General features: G+C 36.5%; 1 protein-coding gene across 6 annotated transcripts in view; it reads left to right on the top strand.

The window, feature by feature from the left end:
* The window catches only part of fcho2 (FCH and mu domain containing endocytic adaptor 2), a 136,835-nt gene that overhangs the window by 21,540 nt on the left and 96,651 nt on the right, over nucleotides 1-18,644 (top strand). For all 6 annotated transcript variants that reach the window (XM_053677248.1, XM_053677247.1, XM_053677250.1 and 3 more), the window contains exons 2-3: nucleotides 2,959-3,050; nucleotides 13,014-13,088. In XM_053677248.1, coding sequence (XP_053533223.1) covers nucleotides 2,959-3,050; nucleotides 13,014-13,088 — 167 coding nt within the window. The remainder of the gene's footprint in view (nucleotides 1-2,958; nucleotides 3,051-13,013; nucleotides 13,089-18,644) is intronic.

The raw sequence follows: 18,644 nt of genomic DNA, 5'->3' as shown, positions 1-18,644 counted from the left end.
ATACCATCACCTGATTAAGTTCTGTAGGGTCATCGAGGTGACTCATTCAGAGTTTTGGAGATACATTTTGGAGATTTTCTGTAAAGTGGGATAGTAGCCAACATGACTATATGATACAGTAGCGTGGCAAAGTGCATGTGTTATGACTAATGTACATTTTAAATTAAATCAGACAGTGATCAGAGAGAATGAGTGGGTCCCCTTATATTCTCATTGACAACAATTACTGCTACAGGTTCACTGGAAACTCTGAGAAGTTTTGTAGAAATACAGAATGTGAATTCATGACCTAAAATCTGAATTACCCACCCCTACTTGTACTTGTATCTTGCAGGTTAAAATAGACACTCCATATGTATCAAACAAGGGACAGGGCTCCAAATTTATCATTTAAAGCTGCTGATAGTATTAAATAATTAAAAAAAAAAAAAATCTAAACAGAACCTTTCCAATTTTTTACATCAACAAAACACTTGAAAGAAATATGCTGTTTCTGCACTACAGCAAGGACATGTGGCTAATATTTGAATAAATATTCATTAATTTGGTATCGTACATGTATTATACGTGTAAGCACTATGATCTCGTTTAACTTGCATTAAATTGAGGCGCGCACAAGAGGAAGAAGAATGTATTCTTTTCAAAACTTTTATTAACCAATTCTCATCCAGCGCCTCTTGCTCTGACTCCTACCTATTCTTGGTTCAGGAGAGATTATCAATGTAACGAAACATGATAATATTATAGAATACTTATGACTCCCTTTTAGGTTAGATGACCTACAAAAAAATCTCTCCCTTGATATCTAAGAGGGAAATGATGGAAAAAGGGATCGTATACAGTGCTGAACTTGGAAAGTAATAAAACAAATTATTGTGAGAGAGATCAAATTTAAAACAATGTCGTAAAGCTTTAAAAGGTGTTTCCATCATAAATATCTTTCATATTTCCAATTCCAAGTCTGTCCCAAAGAGTAAATGTTTAGTCTAGCTTTAAAAGTGTAAATAAAAGATTTTTACAAGAAGGATTCAATGTTGAGGCCGCATGAAATTGAGACTGAATCCAAATCTTTACAGTGGAAAAAGCTACGGTGTTTGTAGTATAACATGCAGTGGAAAATGGGAGAAAGAAAAAAAATGAGCTAGCAGAGAATGACGAGAGCGATTCTAAAATGCACTACTTGGTATCTGGACAATGGAGACAAAAAACGAAAAAGACTGTGAAATATAAACATAAACTTAGGAACTTATTTGTTTTTATCCATAGAACTCTTACCAGTAAGGAAAGAGGGAGACTGTTCACCATTGTATTCATTTTGTCAATCAATGGGGCCAAAGTTGCAACCTGAATAGAAGATATTGAAAGAATAATGTTTATGCACAAGTACTTAAATCCTTGAAGGAATGCTTGAGGAATTTAAGGGAAAAAATTTCAAAGGAATACTTGACTTAACTAACCATGGGGATGTGGTATTTAAATTGAAAGCAATAACTTAACTAAACAATAACTAAAAATACTTTTTTTTTTCTAAATGCATTGAACTACTGGAATTGTGTATGGGGAGGACTAACATATAACAGAAGAGTGTCAGCATAAAAGGAAACTACATTCTCGACACCTCAACGAAAGATAACATTTAATTATTCAATTTATCTTTAAGGGCAATGCACAGGGACTCCAATGCCAAGGCAAAAAGCAATGGCAATAATGGGGACTCCTGTCAACTGGCCTGATACAATGGAAGAAAGTTGACTAGATGGAGTTATTTAAGACATGGGCTTGCAGAGATGTATAAAGTAATTTGGTCCAAGAAATTAAAGTGTTACAAAATTAAACAGGTCAACAAATATGTTCTACCAAACAAAGATTAATTAAACACCTCTAAAAGGAGGGGAGCCAACTTCACATAACTTTTTATTGAACTCTCCCAAACCCATCCAGCCCAGGGGGTTTGCAGTTTTTCATATTGCTGGGAGCTTCAGAATTTCTTGAAAGGTTTTGAGTTCAGTATTGAAATCAGCTAGATATTCAGTTGTGTACAAAGAAGAATAGAAACTTTTAAAAAATGTTTTGGGGTTGTGATTAGGTTAGCAAAGTTATTCTTTATCCATTATTTTGGAAGTTGATGGGCTAAAAAAAAGTTAGACTTTTGGTTATCAGTATCAAGATGGGTAACAAAATCTAAAAACTCCCTGTTAGTAAAAAAAAAAAAAAAGTAGTCAATATTGGAATGAGACTTCAAATGACACAGAAGCTCTCTCTGTCTCTCTTAGGGACCTCTTCCATAAAAAGAGATAAAGATTGAGCCATCTTTGAAGTGGAACATAATTTAAAATCGGACAGATCAAGTACAGGGTTAAGTGAAACATTTTTGTTTCTGTTTAGCTTTAGGGTACATTCATCTTCATTAATCACTTTATCCTGGTCAGGGTCATGTGGATCTGGAGCCTATCCCTAAAGCAATGAGAGGCAAGAATATCCTGGATGGGATGCCAGTCCAGCTCAGGGCACCATGCACACATGTTCCCTCACTCTCTCACCTGGGGCATTTTAGCACATAACTACATAACTGAAACAGAAAAAAAAGATGTTTGGACTGTAAATTATTTGAGTTGATACAGTACATATAAGAATAAATATTTAGGGCTAAACTTTAACAATACTTTTGTTATTTACCATGAATAAATAAAGGAAGTGCTGATTTATTGCATGTCTCCTTCATGTGTTAATTGTGTTACCAGGTGTCAGAAACTTACCCAGTAATTAGAAGCTTATGGCAGGCTTTCTTAAAATGCTGATAAGGGCACTACAAATAATGTAACTCTGGTCACTAGCACAAAAGATATTTGCTGTTATTCTTTCAAAATTATACTTCCAGGATTTTTCTAAGTTGTTAATTTATTATCCATCTCTCTCTCTCTCTCTCTCTCTCTCTCTCTCTCTCTCTCTATGTTGCAGGGTGATAAAAATAATGGATTCGATGTCCTCTACCATAACATGAAACATGGCCAGATATCCAGCAAGGAACTTGCAGACTTCATTAGAGAAAGGTAATTTTTATTTATATATGTATATACACAGAGTTGGGTTTAATGCGTTACTTTAATCTAATTACTTTTTCTGATAACACAGTTATTTAACGCATTACATTTTAAATTTATGGAATTTCATTACATTTACTGATATCAATAAAATGATGTTACTTGCATTACAAATTTATTGTTAAGAAAACACTATTAAGTAAAATGTATTTTTAAATTAATCACGTTTTGCCCTGAAGATTTTTTCTTTAGCCCCGTATAGTTCTCCACTTGGAGTGGTTTGTCAATACGTAACTGAACTTCAGTAAGAGAAGTAATTTTATATCTTCAGTGAACGAAAGCGAGACCAATCAGACAGGGTTTACAGGAAAATACGTGGAAATACTTGTGTCTTATTGGCTGACAGGTTTCACTTATGCCAAATTCTAGCTCACAGTCAGTATGAGGAAAAATGGATATACGCTGATTCTTTTTTTTTAATCAGTAAAGGGATTGAAACTGAAACAGTAACATGTGATGCTGAGCAGGAAAACAAGATGTGTAAGTCTATGAGTTACAGTTTATGTGAACATGATATGAGCAGAGCATAAGGAAAGATAATCTACATTGCATGGCACTGTAGGCACTAAACACAGACAATGATAGCTGTGTCTTCTCTTGGCTAACGACACCAAACTAGCCTAGTTAGAAAAGTTTTATGTTTCATAGGTCTGGTAGTCCTTCAAATAGTAACAGCACCCGAGGCAAGTTTTATGACAAATCCAACTTTTTATGATCATGTCATACATTGACGTGCGCAAAAATTACTGAAAGAACTATGAGTTTCACTTTGTAATGTATTTTTGTAGGTTTGATATGTTTTGAAAGTAATGTGAAAGTAATTAGTAATCTGATTACTTTTTACATGCAACACTCTGTAATGTAATTAGATTACAATTTTAATGTAGTAACTAGTAATCTGTAGTGGGTTACTTTTTTGAGTAATTTACCCAACGTGTGTGTGTGTGTGTGTGTGTGTATGTATGTGTGTGTGTGTGTGTGTACATACAAAGTCGGAAGTTTACATACACTCATGAACATGAATGTCATGGCAATATTGGGCTTTCAGTAATTTCTTTGAACTGTTCTTTTTCTTTTTTTTGTTCTTTTTTCTGGGGCAGAATGATTGTACAGCATACATCTTTAATAAAAACCAAAAACAAGAATTTGGCTCACAAGTTTTCATTTATTTGGGGTTTTCTGTAGTCAACACAAGGTCAAAAACATACATACAACACACCTAATATTTAGTTGAATGTTCCTTAGCAAGTTTCACCTTGAGGAGACGCCTTTGGTAGCCATCAGCCAGCTTCTGGCAGAATCCGGGCTGGATATTTGACCACTTTTCTTGGCAGAATTGGTAAAGTTCAATGACATTTGTTGGTTTTCTGGCCCTGACTCGACTTTTAAGCACAGTCCACAAATTTTCGATAGGGTTGAGATGAGGAAGGCCATTCCAAAAGCTTAATGTTAGCCTCCTTGAAGCATTCCACAACCAGCTTTGATGTGTGTTTTGGCTCATTGTCTTGCTGGAACACCCACTTGTGTCCAAGTTTCAACTGTCTGGCTGATGGATTGAGATTATGCTGAATAATTCTAAGGTAGTCCTCCTTATTCATTATTCCATCCACTACTGTCAGCAAAACAGCCCCAGAGCGTTATGCTACCACCACCATGCTTAACAGTTGGTACAGTGTTCTTTACCCCTCCAAACATACCTCTGGTCATTGTGGCTAAACAACTCAATCTTTTTCTCATCTGACCATAAAACCTTTCTCCAGAAGGCTTTTTCTATGTTCATATGGTCAGCCGCAAACTTTACAAGGGCTTGAAGGTGTCGATTTTGGAGCACGGGCTTCTTTCTTGGACCACAGTCTTTCAGTCCATGGCAATGTAAAACTCGCTTGGCTGTAGACAATGACACTGATGTTCCAGTAGCTTCCAGTTCATGGCAGGCCTGTGCCTTGGTGGATCCTGGGCTTTTCCTGACCATCTGAACCAATTTCCTCTCAGCCGAGGGTTACCGACTGGGTCTTCTTCCAGACCTTGGCAAAGTGGCTACACTTCCCAATAACTTGTACTTGTGTTCAATAGTTTGAACTGATTATCTTGGAATCTGCAATTGTTTAGAAATGGCTCCAAGAGACATTCCTGACTTGTACTGTTGTGCGTTAGTCAATTCAATGAGTGCTGTCAAACAAAGGCTTTTTATGTTGGCACAGAGAAGGTGCCAGCTGTAGTCCATCATGATCACTAACAGGAAATTAAGAGGCCTTGGTTTTGGCAAATTAAAGGACATTTTGGAACGTTCAGCACCATTGAATTAATAATCTAAGTTTTTGTGTATATATATATTTTTGACCCTGTGTTGATTACAGAAAACCCCAAATTAATTAAAACTTGTGAACTAATTTTTTTTTTTTTTATTAAAGATGTATGTTGTACAATCATTCTGCCGCAGAAAAAGAAAAGTTCAAAGAAATGATTGAAAGCCTAATATTGCCATGACAATGGGCTTTGACTAGGCCATTCCATAACCCTCCATTTCTTCTTTTTGAACCCTTCCTTGGTGGATTTCCTTAGGATCATTATCCTTATCCATTATCGATCATTATTGATCATTATCCTGTTGAAAGGTCCACTTTCGGTTCAACTTCAACTTTCGGACAGATGGCCTCACGTTATCTCCAAACAAGCTTTGATATGATGCAGAATTCATAGTTGAATCTCTGTCCAGTCCGTGAGGCAGTGAAGCAACCCCAAACCATAACATTTCCACCACCGTGCTTCACAGTTGGTATGAAGTGCTTCTGCTGAAAAGCTGTCTTTGGTCTGCACCAAACATGTCTGCTGTTACTGTGTCCAAACAACTCTATCTTTGATTCATCTAGAGCACATTATTCCAAAAGGCCTGGTCTTTTCCTATATGCTCATTGGCGAACTAGTCTTGCAAAGGCTTTTTCCAGGCACGCCTCCCATGCAGGTCAAATTTGTGCAATCTCTTTCTGATTGTAGATGCATGCACTTTGACACCAACAGGGGGGGGGGCCCTGGTGATCAGGGGTGTAATTGCAGGGAGTCTGTGGTAAAGTTTAAAAAAATTGTTTAATATATATATATATATATATATATATATATATATATATATATATATATATATATATATATATATATGTATGTGTATATATATATATGTATGTGTATATATATGTGTATATATATATATGTATGTGTATATATATATATATATATATATATATATGTATATATATATGTATATATATATATGTATGTGTATATATATATATATATATGTATATATATATATATATATGTATATATATGTATATATATATATATGTGTGTATATATATATGTATATATATATGTATATATATGTGTATATATATATATATATATGTATATATATATATGTGTATATATATATGTATATATATATGTATATATATGTGTATATATATATATATATATATATATATATATATATATATATATATATATATATATATATATGTATATGTTAAATGTATTAAAACATATTCAAATGAGATGTTCGAGTTTGCGTTGACGAATAAAATAAACAAAAGATAATTCAGAGAGTCACATTAAATGTCATTCCAACAATAAAATGTAAAAAATAAAATTTTGAAATGTTTTGATTCAGTTTTAAATGTCCAATATTAATATTATTAATGTTAAATATTAATAATATAAAGCAATATATATAGAAATGACTGTTTAATATATAGCCTATAAAAACCAAAAGTATAAGCCACTTCCTAGTCAGTGACGCATGAAGTCATACGCACACAATGTGATGCAGCTAGCTTTAGCAGACACCCAGAGTCACCGACAATGACTTTCTTCAGTTTACTGTTTGTCAACGTTACCTTTTATTCCCAACATGACCCTAGTCACCATCAGACGGAGTAATCGTCAAGTGACTGAGGAAGAAAGTGTGCGACCTCCAAGTCCTCTAAGGCAGGGGGGGCATTTTATATTCAACTCACTGAAGAAGATCAAACCTTACAAAGCAGAGTTTGTGTAGCAGGGAAGCACGACCGTGGTGCACGAGCACAAACTTATGTTTATATCCAAAATGCTCCACTGTGTTCAAGGGGATGGAGAAACTGGTGTGAGTCTCTTAAAAGGTTTAGTTTAATTCCAGTTTATTCAATTCAATTTTTTCAATTCAGTTTTATTCCTATAGTGCTTTTTACAGTAGACATTGTCTCAAAGCAGCTTTACAAAAATATCAGCACGGTATACAGATATTAAAAGTGCTAATTTATCCCAACTGAGCAAGCTGGTGGCGACGGTGGCAAGGAAAAACTCCCTAAATGTTAAGAGGAAGAAACCTTGAGAGGAACCAGACTTCGAAGGGAACCCATCCTCATCTGGGTAGCAACAGATAGTGTGAAAAAGTTAATTATGGATTTATATGAAGTCCATTTGGCCATAGTCCCAAAAATCTGGAATTGGAGTAGATGAGAGCTCCATCCAGAGGTAGGACATCTGAAATGGATCAGGTAGGTCTGGAGAGCAGAAAGGATCAGGATCTCTAGTATCTCCATAAAATCGTGTGTGGCTCGACAGAAGGAGAGAGGGAGAGAAAAGATTATTAGGACTGTTTATTGTCATTATACGGTGCATTTGCCCGCTTGTAGTAGGGCTGCACGATTATGGTCAAAATCATAATCACGGTTATTTTGATCAATATTGAGATCACGATTATTCATTAATTTTAGGGACAACAAATTTTTGTTGCACTTTCACATTTAAATATGCTTTCAACTCCATGTTGTGCTACATTCCTGCTAATGTACAAATCTTTGCATCAAATTAGACTGGTCCTTAAAGTGCATCATCTCCTAGAAGCAAAATATAAATAAAATTGTACCCAAAATATAGGATATGTATGAAAATGAAAATATGCAATCCAATATAACAATATGCAACTAAATGAAAACAATTCATGCCTATGCAGAAAAGGCAATAACAGTGTGTAAAGGAGGAGATACGCAGCCAAATTACCCAATAGAGGGGTGCAGGGATGACGTCGTTTTGTACCGGAACACGAATGTTAGCATCACACTGGTTCCCTCGACAAAAACCCAATAGGATTTTCCTATAGGCTTGTAGATTATTGCAAAAAATAAGCTCTGTGATAAACAAAAGTTTACAATACTAACACGTTTTTTCCATCAAGATAATTTTCACAAATGAACACAACTTTTATGAAGTTTGAAGCCTAAATACAATCGCCAGAAATAAACAGCTAAAAGATGCTAACTCGTTTCCAGGTTTTGGCATAACAAAATGACGTCCTCCCGGCGCCGCTCTATGGTGATTGGCTGCAAGTTTAGGAAGCACTTGATTTGATATGCAACGGAGTTTGCTGTTAGTGGTGGACGAACTTTAAATGTCAATATCACAGTGGATCATGTTAATGTAATCGTGGGCAGTCAAAATCGTAATAGAGTTCGATATCCGATTAATTGTCCCACCCTAGCTTGTAGTGTAACTTCTGTCTCTTATTATAACGGAAGTGATGTCTTAGTAACGAGGCCGTGTTGCTCCTCACTCGCGGTGTAGATGTGCTGATACACAATGGGAGTAAGATCTGCAATGTCTAATTAAAGCACTATGATCAAAAGTAAAACAATATGATTAAAGGCAGAGAGTAAGAGAAACCACAAGGTGCAGTGAAAGGGAGTTTTTATTATTAATTTAGGACCGTAGTTTAATTCCGTGCTTTTTTTGCATAAAAAGTAATGTATAAATACTATTTTATATATAAATTAAATTAGCAATCCATAAAATGGCCAATAACAAGGCCACTGGGCCTGATGACATACCGTCAGAGTTGTGGAAGAGGTTAGGAGAACTGGGAGTTTATTTCCTGACAACCTTGTTCAACAAAATTTCTGATGACGGCATTCCAACTGCGTGGAGGAAAAGCTACCTAGTGCCTTTTTACAAAAACAAAGGTGACATAAGACTCTGCAGGAACTACAGCGCTATAAAACTGATATCACACACCTTTAAAATCTGGGGACGGGTAATAAATAGAAGATTGTTGCATTGAACTAATGCACAAAGCACAAAGACAACAAGAAAGATCTACACATGGTGTTTATAGATTTAGAAAAAGCTTTCGACCGTGTTCTGAGACCACTAATATGGCAAGCTCTACGATCACAAAAAGTGCCCGAATGTCTCATGAATTTAGTGGCCTACATGTCCGAAGGCGTAACCACTAAGGTGCGTTGCCCAGCAGGAATCAGCAACTGTTTTGAAGTGAGAGTAGGAGTTCATCAATGTTTGGCACTCAGCCCCCTACTTTTTAACCTGGTGATGAATTACAAAACGGCGGAGGTGCAACATTCAATACGCTGGGACATTCTCTACGCTGACGATGTCGTCCTTATCAGCGAAGACCCAAGAGAGCTCCAACAACTTCTGGAAGAATTGAGAGCTGTGCTGGAAAATGTTGCCCTTAGAATAAGCAGACAGAAGCCCGAATATATGCACTGCAACTTTTCAAACAGCAATGAACATTACACAATTTCACTCCAAAACTCCACACTTAAATCAGTCACCAATTTTAAATACCTTGGTAGCGTTCTATCTAGCGATGGCCCTATTGACGCCGATATCATGAGTCGTGCGAATGCAGGGTGGCTGAAATGGAGAAGTTTAATAGGAGTGCTCTGTGACAAAAGAATGCCAGTGCAAATCAAAGGCAAGATTTATAAGTCCGCTGTGAGACCTGCTTTAACATACGGTGCTGAATGCTGGCCACTTAAAAAACAGCAGACAGAAAAGCTAAGTGTAAATGAAATGAGAATGCTGAGATGGAGTGGCACTCCTAGATAAGGTTCCAAACCAATATATCATGGGCAGTTGTAAAGTCAGAGCACTACCTGAAAAATTGACTGAAGCACGCCTACGATGGTACGGACACGTGATGAGAAAACCAGAATACCACATGACCAGAAAAGTGCTGGAGCTTGGTACAGGAAAGAGAAGCCGTGGAAGACCCCACCTAACATGGATGGATGTTATAAATAAAGACCTCGCTAGAGACAATATAGACCCAAAGACGACCCAGAACAGAGCAATCTGGAGACAAAAGATTAGGAGAGCCGACCCCAAGTAGATATGGGAAAAGGCTGGACAAAGAAGAGTTTGTTGATTATATTTGAAATAAACAATGGTACTGAAAGTTTGTCTCCCCCCCATCCGATTAATCTAAAAAATAATCGGCCAACTAATCAATTATGAAAACAATCGTTAGTTGCAGCCTTAATACATACATACATACAGTGGGGGAAATAGTTATTGAACGCGTCAAATTTTTCAGTAAATATATTTCCGATGAGTCTATTCGCATGACATTTTCACCAGACATCAGTATTAATTAATTAATCAGTATCAAGAAATCTGGATATAAAGAATTCACAACATTAAAGCGCATAAATAAAGTTATGTGTAATAAAGTGGAATGGCACAGGACAAATGTATTGAATATGCTATGAAAAAGCAGTTCTCCAAGGTAAGGCAAGGAACCAGCTGAAATCCATAAGTAATTATACCCCTATCTGTGCAAATTAATATCAGCTGGGTTAGTAAATTGATGGTCTATAAAAAGGCTTTTCATTACCAAGGTGTCACAGAAGAAACATCTCATGACGGGTAAAAGCAAAGAGCTCTCCCAAGACCTTCGCAACCTTATTGTTGCAAAACATTTTGATGGAATCGGAAATAGACGTATTTCAAAAACTTCTGAATTGTCCAGTTAGCACTATTGGGGCCATTATACGCAAGTGGAAGCAACCTCACTCCGTCATCAACCGGCCATGCACAGGAGCTGCTCACAAGTTTTCTGACCAGGGAGTCAGAAGAATAGTCAGAAGAGTAGCCCAAGAGCCTAGGACCTCTCAGAAAGAGCTCCATAAACACATGGAGACAGCAGGTAACATAGTCACAGAGAACACAATAGGCAATGCACTCCACTGCTCATGCTCACCCCGCAAAGTTTGCTTCAACTCATTTGTACAAGGCTATGAAATACTGGGAGAGTGTAGTCTGGTCGATGAGAGCAAAGTTGAACTTTTTGGCTGTCGTTAATACACACCATGTTTGGAGAAGAAATGGCACAGCACATCACCCTTAAAACACTGTTCCAACAGTGATGTTTGGAGGTGGAAGCATCATGGTGTGGGGTTGTTTTTCATTGCATGGTACTGGCAGATTTCATGTATGGAACGATGAATGGAGCCCTTTACCGGGAGATTCTTGAGAAGAATCTGCTGCCATCCACCAGGATGAAGATGAGACGTGGATGGACCTCCAGCAGGACAATGATCCAAAGCATACAGCAAAGGAAACTCTTAATTGGTTTCAGAAAAAAAAAAATTAAGGCTTTAGAATGGCCCAGTCAATCACCTGACTTCATATAATTATACAAGATTTAAAAACAATATGTTAGAAAATGGGCCAAAATCAAATCTGAATACTGTTGCTGATTAAGGTCTTCATACAGGAAGCATTATAAACAAAGGCTTCTCCACTAAGTATTAAATAAATTTCAGTTAGCGTGTTCAATACTTTTTTCCTGTCGTTCCTCTTTTTTACACATAGCTTCATTTATGGACTTTAATGTTTGAATTTTTTTTATATGTGTGGATTTCTTGAGTTAATACTGATGTCTGGTGAAAATTTCTTGTGAATAGCCTTATTGGAAATATATTTACTGAAAAAAATGTTGATGTGTTCAATTCTTAGTTCCCCGACTATATATGCGAACAATGGCTTCAGCAGTCAGTGAAACCAAGAAGATGTCAAGAAAATCCTATAGAAATAGCTTTTTTATTTTGGGTTAATCAAAATAATTTCATTGACATCTGTATGATAATTACTTTGAACATGAGATTTAATGTGATTGGTTCATTAACACCGCCACATCCCCAAAGATAAAAGGCTGTGCACACCTATGCAACAAGTTTATTGTAACTTTTTTCCCCCCTGTTTTTCCCTGATATGTTTCTGATCGTTTTTCACTTAATTTTTAGACATTGTAATTTCACATTTAGGGTCGAAAAAGTTCTGACATGATTTATCTAGGTTTAATTTTTTTCATCACACAAACCTGCCATTTAACAGGGTGTGTAGACTTTTTATATCCATTGTATTATTGCCTAATTGAGAATTGAAGTATTCTTGAATTGAGGCAGGGTTTATGTGTGTCAAACCAGACAGGACTTGTTTTTGTAGACATTGCAATTTAATGTCTATATATGTTGTTCTTATGCTTATTTGCTTCTCATTTTGTTCTGTCCAGGATTGTCTTGTAAAACAATTAAGATTTATGGTCCCACCCATTTGGAGATTTTGATAGTTCAGAATATTCCTTTTTAAAAACTTTTTTCCTTATACACAAAATTCAATGTTTCATTTTAAAATTAAAAGTTTAAAGTAAGGTTTTGAATTGTATCACACTTTATGCTTTCATACAAGCACATAAGAAATTTGAATTGGTTATCTGTGACAGGACCTCCCTTGCTCTGTATCACCCATGTGTGGTCCTGCATTGTGTCCATTCTATGTATCTGTTAGCTTCTCAGAGCAGAGGGTGTTAAGCCTATTTCGGCAAAAATCAAGAGCTGTGTAATTAACTAATTGTCTGAACTGCTAAACCAACATTTGTACACTATTCAACTGCAAGGAAGTAGAGTCCAGGTAGGTGTGAACAATTGTGTTGATATCATCATGGGCTCAAAAATCATGATTTCAGAATTTTCAGGTGTATTATGAAACTAATATCTTTCCCCATGGATTTATGTTTACTTTGAAATCAATTTGGTATAAATTCAGCCAGGAGTGACTGTAAATATGATGTGTCTGCAGGGCTACAATTGAGGAGACATACTCCAGAGCAATGACCAAACTGACCAAGACTGCTAGCAACTTCTCTCAGTTGGGGTATGTGTGTCATTTCTAAAGCATGTACTCAAATGTGTAACACAATGCCATTAACTGTATGTATCTGTTTAGTGCTCATATTTGTATCTGTTGCTGTATTTGATTTAAACCAAGTTTATATTTTGCAAGGATTTTGTATGCGTGTATATGCTTTTTTTATGTTAACCCTGCCACTATGCCCTGGAAACACTAGAAACCAAAAAAAAAAAAAAAACAGGAATACTGGAAAAGGAATACATTTTCATCCACAAATTACAATAAATAGTAATTTGCAGAACAATTCTTTATTCAACTCCTCAACCTGTAGAACTTTCTGGCAAGCTTTCTTTCTTAAATCCACTGTTACTGAGTATGCAAGCTAATTTTTTCAAAGCAGTGATGTCTTTCTCAAATTGAGAAGCTGTTATTTACGCTACAGTTGACAATAGCCATTTAGTACAGTTTTATCAGATTTACTACGGCTTTTAGGTTTGTTACATTCCAGAAAGATCTGAAAGGCTCACTGGACACACTTTTAGAATCTGTTATAAAACTGGGATGCACTCTCAGAATGTCTGTAAGTCAAAATGGGATTCCTTAAGCATTATAATGCCCATATGATTTTACTAGAACATTTTTTCATAACGGTAGAGAATTAAAATTTAAGAAGGATTAAAAACACATGCAATGTACACTCATCATTCCACTTTATTAGGAAGACCTGTATACCTGCACATTCATATCTAATCAGTCAATTATGTGGTAGCAGCACAATGCATAAAATCCTGCAGATACAGGTCAAGAGCATCAGTTAATTCTGGGTAAACCCTAGGGACTGTTTGTGAAAATCCCAGGAGATCAGCAGTTTCTGAAATACTCAAACCAGCTGGCACTAACAACCATGCCACAGTTTAAGTCACAGAGGTCACATTCTTGCCCATTCTGATGTTTGATGTGAACATTAACTGAAGCTCTTGACCTGTATCTGCATGATTTTATGCTTTATGCTGCTGCCACATGCTTGACAGATTAGATATTGCAAAAATGAGCAGGTGTTCCTATTAAAGTGGATATTATATATTTGGGCATTCCTGGTGGGTAAGCGAGTAAAAGATGCTGATTTCCAAAAGTCTTATAGAGTAAACATTTCTTTAATATTTTAAGCAAGGTTACTTATTTATTTTGAACTTTTACAGTTTCAAAATAACAAAAAAGGAAAAGGGCTTGAAGCAAATGTTTGGGCACCCTGCATGGTCAATATTTAGTATTTGGCAAGTGTCACAGCTTGTAAATGCATTTTGTAGCCAGCTAAGAGTCTTTCAATTCTTGTTTGGGGGACTTTAACCTATTCTTCCCTGCAAAAGGCTTCTAGTTCTGTGAGATTCTTGGGCTGTCTTGTATGCTATGTTCTTTGAGGTCTATCCACAGATTTTCTATGATGTTTAGGTCAGGGACTGTGAGCGCCATACCAAAACCTTTAGCTTGCACAAATCTATTGTGGATTTTGAGGTGTGTTTAGGATAGGGATGGCACGATACCAAAAATCTAGTAGTTGGTACCGATACCACCAAAAGTACTAGATTTTTTCACGATGTCATATTCGAAGTGCGTTTGTCTGATCTGCTAAGCTACCATTGCTATTCCGAAAAAGGGAAATGTGGAGCGGCACTTTAGGACTGTTCATAAAAACTACGACACTGAAAGCGAGCTGAGAAAGAGGAAGGTGAAGGAACTAAAACCACAGTTGTCCGGACAATAGTCATTTTTCTCACGACTGACTTCAAATGCTAAGGCAGCCACCGAAGCATCATTCCGGGTGAGTCACTCCATCATTAAACACAAGAAGTCATTCCAAGACGGAGAGATGAAAAAGAGGCATTCGTAGACGCAGCTGACTCATTGTTTCCGGACTTTAAAAACAAAACCGAAATATTATCTTCAATCAAAGCTCTCCAGATATCAAGAAGTACAGTTACACGGCGCTGTGAAGTCATGGCCGAGGATTTGACACAACAGCTTTGGAAGGACATCACAGATTGCGCGTGTTTCTCACTGCAATCGTACGAGTCTACGGACGTAAGTGATACAGCCCAGTTGTGTGTTTTTAATCGGATGGTGTTTACAGATATGACTGCAGAAGAAGAGCTGTTAGTATATCAGTCACCACGGACGGTGCGCCCGCAATGGTTGGCAGCGCAAATGGATTCATTGTCAAGTGCAGGGAAGACGATGCTTTCCCTGACTTCCTTAGTTACCACTGCATAATACACCAAAAAGCATTATGCGCAAAAATGCTAAACATGTAAGAGATCATGGATGTGGAAACAAAGATCGCCTGTTCTATACGTGCTAGATCACATCAAAGACGGCTGTTCCGTGCGCATCTGGAGAGGGCAGACTGCGACCAATCTGAGCTCCTGCTACACACTGACGTTGGATGGCTTAGTAGGGGTAAATTCCTGCAGAGATTTCGAGAGCTCTGTCCGGCGATAAGGGAGTTTCTTTTTGAGGTTAAACATGCAGAATGCACCCAACTCAATGATGATCAGTGGCTGCTGGACTTGGCATTTTTAACCGATCTGACCAACATGTTAAATGAGCTTAATTTGGAGCTGCAAGGAAAAGACAAAACCGTGGTCAATATGATCAGCTCAGTTAATGCCTTTTTAAACGGAAAACTTCAGTCCTCAAAGCTACAGCGCCATGATTTTTGGAACTTCCAAAACCTTGCGTCGGAGCTGAAGACGCAGCGGAAGGCTTGTTCGCAGTTTAACATTGCACGCTACACGGAGCAGATTGACAGCTGTCGGTCAGAGTTTGACAGACGCTTTCAAGACTTTGCTTTACTGGAGCCAGTCGCTACATTCATGTGCTACCCATTTAGGGACAATGTTGAGGTTGATTCACTCGCATCGAAAATTGCAACTCTGTTTCACCTGAACTCGTCTGAAGTGGAGGATGAGATTTTGAAATTACAGACTGACATTTAGCTGAAGTCGAGGGCTCATGGACAGTTTTGGAACTTACTCACAGGGGAAACGTACCCAAACATGAGGAAATGTGCAACCTCCTTGACTGCATTATTTGGCTCTACTTATTTATGTGAGTCAGCCTTTTCCCACATGAAGATTATTAAGGCCAAATAACGTTCCACAATGACTGATCATCATTTGGAGGCCTGCTTGAGGCTGGCCACCAGCAGGTACTGTCCGGACTATGCAACCCTGGCTGATTCTATTCAGTGCACTGATTCTATTCAAGTCATCAGAGAAAGGTAATGACCAAAAATGTACTCCATTGTAGTGTGCCATAAGGACTCATGCAGTTATGCAAGGTACATGAACATATATTGTGTGTGTATATATATTTGAAGTATACTCGGTATATATAAATAAATATATGTTTCACATTTTTAGTGTAGGTAGATCTCTTTGACTGGTCATGTTAAAAGTAGCTCATAAGTCAAAAAGTGTGGGCACTCCTGTACTAGGGTGTACTTATTTTTTCACAGGACTGTATCTGCATTTAGCGGTTTGAACACACACCTTCCATCCAATCAGAATTGAGTATTCAGACAGACAGTGGTATATAAATCATGTGGTTTTAGATTTTTCTATATATCTGCATATATATGGCCTAAAACATCATCAGATTTTCATACAAGTCCTATAAGTAGACAAAAAGAACCCAGTTAAACAAATGAGTCAAAAATATTATACTTGGTAATTTATTTATTGTGGAAAATGATCCAATATGACATATCTGTGAGTGGCAGAAGTATGTGACTGCCTAGGATTAGCAGTTAATTTGAAGGTGAAATTAGAGTCGGGTATTTTCAATTAATGGGATGACAGTTGGGTGTGAGTAAGCACCCTGTTTTAATTAAAGAACAGGTCGAATCTGTCGAAGTCTAATCTTCACAACACATGTTTGTGGAAGTATATCATGGCAATAACAAATGAGATTTCTGAGGACCTCAGAAAAAGTGTTGTTGATCATCAGACTGGAAAAGGTTACAAAAGCAGCTCTAAAAAATCTGGACTTTTTTTGAACCACAGGCAAACAGATTACAAACTGAGCAAATTCAAGACCATTTTTACCCTCCCCAGGAGTGGTGAACCAAAAATGATCACTCCAAGTGCTAGACATGTAATAATCCACGAGGTCACAAAGGAACCCAGGGTAACTTCTAAGCAACTAAAAGCCTCTCTAACATTAGTTAATGTTAATCTTCATGAGTCCAACATCAGGAGAACACTATGGTGTGCATTGCAGGGTTGCGAGGAGAAAGTCACTGCTCTCCAAAAACAACATTGGTACCTGTCTGCAGTTTGCTAAATATTATGTAGACAAGCCAGAAGGCTAATGGAAAAAAAATTGTGGATGGAGGAGATCAAAATAGAACTTTTTGGTTTAAACAAGAAACGTTGTGTTTGGAGAAAGGAAAATGATGCATTCCAGCATAAGAACCTTATGCGACCTGTAAAACAAGGTGGTATCATGATTTTGGCCTGGTTTGCTGCATCTGGGCCTGGACGGCTTGCCATCATTGATGAAACAATTAATTCTGAATAATACCAGCAAATTCTGATTCTAATTGTCAGGGCATCTGTGCATGAACTGAAACTCAAGAGAAAGTGGGTCATGCAGCCAGTCCATGACCCTAAGCACAAGTCATTCTCCTAAAGAACGGTTAAAGAAGAATAAAATTTATATTTTGGAATGGCCAAGTCAAGGTCCTAATCTTAATTCAATATAAATGTTGTGGAAGGCTCTGAAGCAAACAGTTCATGTGAGGAAGCCCACCAGCATCCCAGAGTTGAAACTGTTTATACTGAGGAATGGGCTAAAATTCCCCCAAGCCAATGTCCAGGATTAATCAACAGTTTATTTGCAGTTATTGCTACACAAGGAGGTCACACAAGATACTGAAAGAAAAGATTCACATACTTTTGCCACTCACAGATATGTAATATTGGATCATTGTCCTCAATAAATAAAAGACCAATTTTTTTTCTCATTTGTTTAATTGGGTTCTCTTTATCTACTTTTAGGACTTAAAATTCCTAAAATTCGATGATGTTTTAGGTCATATTTGTGCTGAAATGCAGAGAATGGTTCACAAACTTTCAACCACCACTGTATACACACGTTCATTTTTAAATTCAACTCCACTATACTGTGGTAGACCTGACTGTATATATAGAATAATATGCTGGACCTGACTGTATATGTGTGTGTGTATATATATATATAATATATATATATATATATATATATATATATATATATATATATATATATTTATATATATATATATATATATTTGTATATATATATATATATATATATATATGTACATATATATATATATATATATATATATATATATATATGTATGTATATATACACATATATATATATATATATATATGTGTGTATATATACATATATATATATATATATGTGTATATATATACACATATATATATATATATATATATATTTACATATATATATATATATATGTGTATATATATATATATATATATATATATGTACATACATATATATATA

This window comes from Ictalurus punctatus, chromosome 28, assembly GCF_001660625.3.
Source record: "Ictalurus punctatus breed USDA103 chromosome 28, Coco_2.0, whole genome shotgun sequence".
NCBI classification, from domain to species: Eukaryota; Metazoa; Chordata; class Actinopteri; order Siluriformes; family Ictaluridae; genus Ictalurus; species Ictalurus punctatus.
This window is presented reverse-complemented; position numbering and strand designations above follow the sequence as displayed.